The sequence below is a fragment of the Haliotis asinina genome, chromosome 13, assembly GCF_037392515.1.
Source record: "Haliotis asinina isolate JCU_RB_2024 chromosome 13, JCU_Hal_asi_v2, whole genome shotgun sequence".
Lineage (NCBI taxonomy): Eukaryota > Metazoa > Mollusca > Gastropoda > Lepetellida > Haliotidae > Haliotis > Haliotis asinina.
Window position 1 is genome coordinate 5,461,533 of NC_090292.1, and position 7,861 is coordinate 5,469,393.

The following is a 7,861-nucleotide window of genomic DNA, read 5'->3' on the forward strand; positions in this document are numbered from 1 at the left end:
TGCAATTTGTCTTTGATTTTCAGACTGGAGTAATGATAGTGTTTGGTGCCAAGCTGAAGCAGGAAACGACACGATTGCCTTAAGAAAACCCATCACACGTCGACACACTTGAAGTATGGATATATGCTTTGGATATATGTCACTCTATTAGGAACATCACAAAAAGATTTGTGTTTTTCCACATCAGTGATTAAATTAATTTTGTGAATATTATCGGAATATTAATATGAATGTGGAATCCAGTCGTGTCGGTGATGCGTTTGTGTAGGGGTACATATTCCCCGAAATTCGTACATTCTCTTGTGTCATTTTAGCTATTCTCTTGCAAGCTGTGCTTTGTGTGTGTTAATTTCCGTTTACAACCATGATTGTGCTGCCATTCCTTGCACTGTGTTGTGGATTTACTGTACCAGTCAAAACGTACTTGTTCAAAGCTGCAGTGCTTCTTCCCTTCGATGACTCCCGTCTGTTTTCCATGTCGAGGATCGAGCCCGCTGTCGCTCTAGCAGTACACAACTTGAGGAAGAAGAAGACGATGCTCCACAGACATCACATCAGCGTCCATTACGAGGATACTAAGTGTGATATCTCCCATGGCATAAACAAAGCCATCGAGCTTTACATGCGGCACGAAGTACACGTGTTTTTCGGACCCGTGTGTGACTTTGCCGCGGCCCCTGTTGCACGTCAGGCTCGCTTCTGGAATCTTCCAGTTATTTCTGGGGGTGCTATGGCTCGAGATTTTTCTTTGTATAAAGATGGTACCTACTCGCATCTGACAAGAGTAGGTCCTGTTAATTTTGAATCACTGTCGGATTTCTTTGACCGTGTTCTTAACCACTTCGGTTGGAACCGCCTGAAACTTCTTTACCAGAGCAATGGGCAAGATAAATACGTGACTGGATTCTGTCACCTAGCCACAGAGGCTCTCCATTATGGCTTGGAGGACTTAAACCCAAATATGGACCAAGACTACTTCCGGTTAGATGGCGCCAAAGATTTGGATGAGATCATCAAACATGAGGTCGGCCTCTCCTACTCAGGTAAGTGTCGGCGTCATGTGTTGTGATGTGTTTCTGTGTGGACAACAATGAAGCTGGTTGCTCCCGGATCCGCTGTCCTGTCAACGCCAAGTCTGCATCACTACAGCAATAGTAGGTGCCAATGTCGCATGACGGTACACTTTCAAAACTCAGTGACACGGTGACACAATGTTCGATATCACACAGACACAGACACACACACAGAGACACACACACACACATATACACACACACATACACACATACACACACGTTTTCTCCACCAGAGCTAATCAGTTTAATGTGATCAGGGACTGGAGACCCCAAACCAAGCCTTTCCTTAAAGACGCAATGCATTACAATAATCCAGGAAAAAAGCTGTCGCTTGGAGCCATGACAGAATGACCAGATTTTGTATTGTGCATTACGCGTTTCTGATTTCGACGGAGTGTTTAGGAGCATGCTCGGAAACATTCCCTATAAGTGTATTCGAATGTCCATGTAACGTCCGTAATGCGTGTTGGAAAGTGCTTCGTCAGCATTTTCAAAACAAGCCAGCAGTGTCGAGTTTGTAATACCGTTCTTGTAGCGTGTTGGTGAAACATAATTCACTCTGTTTGTACAGTTTGTTTGAGTATAAGCTCCGCGAAATGCTGATATACAGACAACGTAGAGTAGTAGACATAAGGTCATATTTCTAGCAAGAAATCACGACGATTCGAAGTCTGACATGGCGGAAGCATCACATATGTTCGTCTAACTGAAGATGACATATATCTTTCAGGATGTTGACTTAATGCTTGGAATACATGCCTTCTCGATAACATACTCTGAAATATGAGCACTCTGAATATCTACTTCTTGGGGGACGACATATTCATTGACGGAGCTATGATACGGCGCCTTATCTGGAGCCGAGGATCATATGAGACCGCTCGTAAATTACCCACGCAGCCAGCTTGATGAAGCGGATAACAGCTTCGGTTGCAATGTGTTAAATGAGCCAGAAACTGCTTCACAATAATAATCTGAATATTAAGTCTGAACCAGACTGACGAAGGCATAAGTAATGGACCCATCACTGACGACCCATCTCGTGGGCAATAAACGACTTACTTTAAATTTTACATGGGCAGCCTATTTTATAGGGTAATTCTGTAGAGAACACTTCATGGTCAGTATGTTACAGTCAGATTGTGAAATCACTCATGTCGTGAAATGACTAGGAGGAGCAGATGTTTCGTGTCGTTTTGTGTAACAACAATCAATATACTTCTGTCATTTCTGGCCGTTTCACTTAATCACTTAATCTACAAAAGTGGATCACAATTTTAGCATCAACTATTATCACCAGCAATTAAAACTATTGTGACAGCGACTGTTGCACTTCAGCACCTGAATACGAGGAAATGGACATGTTGCTTTAAACATTCCAGTCGTTGCGGTACAATATCACATTCGTCTGAATGTACACGTACATCAAGATCTGCTATGTAACTTGACGAGTGCCATACACTTTTGGGGGCGTCTCGATACTAGTTGTGCATTTGCTCAAAGGGGCTATATTGTTTGCTTAACTATGTTCACATGCAAGTACAGCATGGCATTTGGACCAAAGCGTTTTGAAACATCCTCCATTTCAAGGGTTGATGGTTGTTATGTATGTCCCAACTGTGCGAGCATATTATCGAAAATTCATAGGACCAAACAACCCAGTGGTAGATACCATGAGCATCTATCCACACACTTCTGATGATATTACATGCCTGACAAATCGCACTTTCTCGTTCCATAACCACAGCCAATGGAGTCCATGCTTTTATATATGGTTTGTAAATACATGTCACTGCTAACCAAACAAACTCTCCTTGGTCTACACAAACTGTCGTATGTGATGCATCTACGAGTTATAATACTTCTAAAATTAATAATTAAATTTTTATTGTGTTCATTAAAATTCTAGCAATCTGATTGGTTAACTGGGAACATTTCTTTTGAGTTCATTTCCCAATGAATCTGAAGAAAATAAGCCACGCCCACCGAACCGGACCTTTCGGACCTGACTAAAACCAATGTGCAAACTTTTGTAAGAATCCGCGTATCTTTCGTTGTATTGAAGTATGAAACTAAAACCAGTGTGCAAACTTTTGTCAGAATCCGCTACGCGGATTCATACAGTTTGCACACTGATTTTAATTTCATACTTCAATGCAACGAAAGAAATACAGAGTCAATCCTTAAATAACTTGTGCAATCTTTTTATGATATGTCAAGAGCGCGCTGATACCATATCCCGGAATAGTCATTTTATTATGTCTCACCGATGCCACTATGATTCCAGATACGCTTTAGAAGGCCCTCATGATGTATCTTGCATTATTACTCTAGTTTCATCAGCATGTAAGTTTGGTCTCAGTGTATGTTTCAAGTATGATGCTGTCGTGTCTAACATGGTTGACGGAATCAGTGCCTTTACCTCTGACACAATAGAACTTTACTGGAGTGAATGAGTGACATTTTACGTTCTAATTGTGCAGCTGTGCTCAGAACAGATTGGCTAAATCTACCATCCATCATAAAGTCATGTTCAATAAGTTCGTGGTGGGTTCCAGGCTGCATTGGAAGCAATGTAGCTAATACACATATACGACACGCAGCAATATTCCCAAGGGGTTGAACTTGAAGTTGCTCTTCATGCAAGTCAGTATAGATTAGACCTTTACAATATTGATGAGGTGGTAGCCAAAATATGACTCCTGAGGACCAGACCGAGTACACAACAAGCTTTATTACTTACAGAGTCAGGAGGTCGAGGTAAAGAAGACAAAGCAGAATTAATATGAAATGTATTCATAGTTCGTGTAGATAAATGCATTGTAAGCTATGTCCAAACGATGACTGACCAGAACTGAGCTGTTTAGCTTCACGTCACTATAACAACAAAGAGGGAAATTTGATTCCACACACGCTGGTTTCTAGACGTTCACCACTTGAACCATGAGGTCAGTGAATATTAAGATGGAATATTTCCCAGAAGTCGCTCTTACAACAACGGTCTCTTCGGGGCATTGCAGATCGACTACCATGATTCCTATTCAGTTGTCTTGAAGTTTCTAGGTTTCATTTATCAAAAGCCTATCAAGAGTGCCGAGTTTTAAGCTACATGGGAATCTTTAGCTCCTATGAAGTAAGTATCGCAGGTTCTCATTGGTGTTTAAGACATTCACTAACAGGTACTCCAGCCAATCTGTCTAGCAGGGGTTATTGATTTCAGTATTTACTAGGTAAGAGTTCCTTCGGTTCCCCATCCCAAATACTTGATATATACTAGAATTGTTAACAAAACCTAACACAATAATTTCTAAAGGACCCACAAAAAAGTAAAGCCCCAAATTAAGTACCATAATATATAGCTGAGCCACTCAGTGTTACCTCTGTTAATCTTCGGAAGAAGGAATATAGGGAAACGGAAGGATCTCTTTCCATTTCCAATATTAACATAAAAACACCGGTCCAAAAGAGACACGCATATTAACCAAAATATCAGTTTACCTTGATGTGTTTTATATAATCGGATTACACAATAAATAAAGAATACTTAACAACCAAATTGTACACATGGCTAGGCACCTGTTTCCTCCGCTACATATAGTCATTTACCACTCTAGAGGACATTTGAGTTTGGGATGGCACTGTGACAAAGAGCGTCGCCTGGACATGGACTGAATGGGTCGTCGAATGTGGATTTGTGGAATCATTCTCAACTCATCCTCCAATGCATGACGCTGTTGTAGCGTCCTTGGCTGACGCTGTCGGCGTCGCACACGTCTGTCTAGCAGATCCCACAAATGTTCAGTAGGGTTGAGAACCGGTGATTTCGATGGCCATGGAACATGCTGACAGATTTTGCTCCATGCGATTTGGTTTCCAGCACCTTTATTCAAACATTCTACATTAAAGAACAAATTCTAGCTGTGCGTTTCTCTTTTTGCCCAGTAAATCACATAATGCGGCAAATGGGATTTGTGAGAAAACGTTTCGGAGAGAAACTGACAAGGTTTTGTACAATCTCTCGAAATTCATTGGATAATCTACGTTACATTTTGATGTACTTCCACATATTGACGTGTCTAAGTGGTGTGTGCATATTGTATGACAATACAAACCAAATGATTGTTTCCAGCATCTTTGATCCGTAAAGGAAAGTTGTCATATGATGTATTTTCTTCGTAACCTCCAATATTTAACAAGTGCATATGTGCGAAAAAGCACCGTCGTTAAGGGCTTCCATGTTAATCAAAACGTCCTCGCATTACATTTGGTTGATGTTAACGATTGAGTTGAGAGGGAGAGTTAGGATCTATTGTGTGACATTTCTTCCTGGGCAGTAGATACGACAAGACTGTTGTGGTATAAGTAGTTTTATATTTGACGTTATTGCCAGCGTTTATCTCCAGGTCCAGATTTTCCGTAGCCTGCATGTGTATTCTCCACGGCATTTCTTTCTTATAGGAACGTAAGGGCATGCCAATCCTCGAAATTATTCTTACTGCACTTTCTATAGGATGTGATATTGCTGCGTAATTTGCGTGTTCACTACGCACTACATTCCTACTATAACCTTGATGCAGAATCTTCCTTCTGCGCGGTATTGTGCACTACTGAGATCTCTTAGTTCACACTCGACATCACCCAGAACACACTCCCCTAATATTGGTCTGAAACGATCTTACACATGTTCACAGACAAAAAAAGACACATACATCACAAGAAGGAAATAAAATCATAAAGGTACATTTACCATCAAGGATTGCATCTAAGTGAATCTCTTGAAACGTGCAACTGGGTCGTCTTGCATCCGTCTTTAATGTTTACTACATCCATGTCATGATAAAATCGAAGTAGCTCGACACGTGTTGACTCGTGCAAGGTATTGATGTAAACAAAACATAAAAGCTTAAAGACCATGTCATAATGTCGTTCATTGTCCGGTAATCGCGGAAGTTGATTAGCGTTGCCCTAAAGAATCTTACTGCCTCTTTGATGCCACGGAAGTGGTCGTGTTTTTATGAAGCTTAAACCTTTGAGCTTAAAGGAATGGACGATGCTTACGGCTTGTTTACATGAGCTTGTCACATAAATTGTTTGCCGCAATTGGGAGGTAATCATTTGTGAATTTATAGGAAAAAGAGATGTTATTAGAGGGCTAATTGTTGATTGAATGATGGGACCTGTTCTGCTAATGTAAGCTGACATAAGTTCTAAGCACAACTGATCTTTCCTTACACTCAGCGGGTGTCAGTGGGATTGCTTTGTAGTTAACGCGTTCGCTCGTCACAAATTGATACTGCTTGAATATTGCTAGAAGCGGCATAAAACTAAATTGACTCACCCATTACACTGAGAGTAGTATGAGCAAAACCGGAGATGCCTTTCAACAACATGTACATTGATGTAGATTTTTGCGGCAGGAGGGCCTAAATGTTGGCATTTCACACACAAGAACGAGGGATATACCGACTGGGTATATTTACCCAGTGGTACCTGCGTGACAGGTGTGTATTCCTCTTCCTTTCTCAGGAAGACTCTTTTTCACTGATGGAACAGTTATGTAAAATTGTGAAAAGTGAAAACAACACCTGCCCCCGATGTTATGTTATGTCAAATAGTTAAACTTATGTATGATATACGCATAGTAGTAATGGAAAATGTTTTCCACATCTGGCTTGTGTCCACCTGTCTTTGTAATCTCACAAGGAAGTACTGGATGCATACACTGACTATGGATCCATCTGGACACAAGTCAGAAGCATTGTGAAACTGTTCTGGCTAACTGGTATTTACCGGTTTAGATTTGAAAACGTTGAGTATTGCAATACGTTTATCGAAAACCAATATTTTGACATGCATCCGAAAAACTTCAAAACACTCAGAAATCTAGACACATGTTTGTTTTTCTCACCAGAAGCCATGTGATTCCAACCAATGAATAATTTTGTGTGGTCTAAATACTAAAGCAATGGCTTAATTGTGGCAGTATTTTGGGCTCAACCAATTGTACCTTTCCTTGTTTCATTTGGACAAAATACCATTTACATTTATATTTTGTCAGGATTAAAACTAATTAAATGCTTAATCATGCATAACGGTTCTATCATGCTTTTTGAATCAACCATTCATAAAAAACAAGTCTTGCAATATATTGCCATATATATCACAATATAATCTTTTGCAACATAATAAACAAAAATTACCAATCCCTAGTTCCACCTTTTCTAACTGTGACTCCACACTGAGCAGTAAATGGGCTTTATATGGTGGATGATGGACACCACCACTGGGCTAGTCTAGCTAGTCTACAGCTTATTGTCTCATAACATGTGGCGAAATATCGCATCTGCATCTAACATATACTTGTATCAACAGTGTCCAAATCGAGACAGGTGGAGGTGTGTACGATGTCTACATGTCTGAATTCTGCAATAACATGTTCTGAAAGTACACTATAAAGCTTATACCGTTTTTGTGTGAGACTTTTTTTGAAAACCTAGTTCATAATGTATACTCGGTCAGAATTCTTAGGTTTCTTATCCTGCTTGGAATTGCCTTCTGACATGTATTGAAGAAACCACGGCATTAACACATGTATTATAAGCCCAAAGATAAACGCAATACTCACTATGGAAGCTTTACAGACTTTGTCCAATGCATTGCAAAGAAATATGAAGTTTAATCATTCTTTCCATCAAAACCACGTTCCAATAGATTCTACTTTAAATTCCAAGTTAACCTAGAATCATGATTTGGCATTAAGCTTGCGATTAAATCATATGCTGATT

At 40.1% G+C, this 7,861-nt stretch overlaps 1 protein-coding gene across 1 annotated transcript; it reads left to right on the forward strand.

The window, feature by feature from the left end:
• Positions 1-364: 364 nt before the first annotated feature.
• Positions 365-1,814, forward strand: LOC137260374 (atrial natriuretic peptide receptor 3-like). The gene is made up of 2 exons (XM_067798048.1): positions 365-1,043; positions 1,807-1,814. The coding sequence occupies exons 1-2, from the start codon at positions 365-367 to the stop codon at positions 1,812-1,814; spliced, it is 687 nt and encodes a 228-aa protein (XP_067654149.1).
• The last annotated feature ends 6,047 nt before the right edge of the window (positions 1,815-7,861 follow it).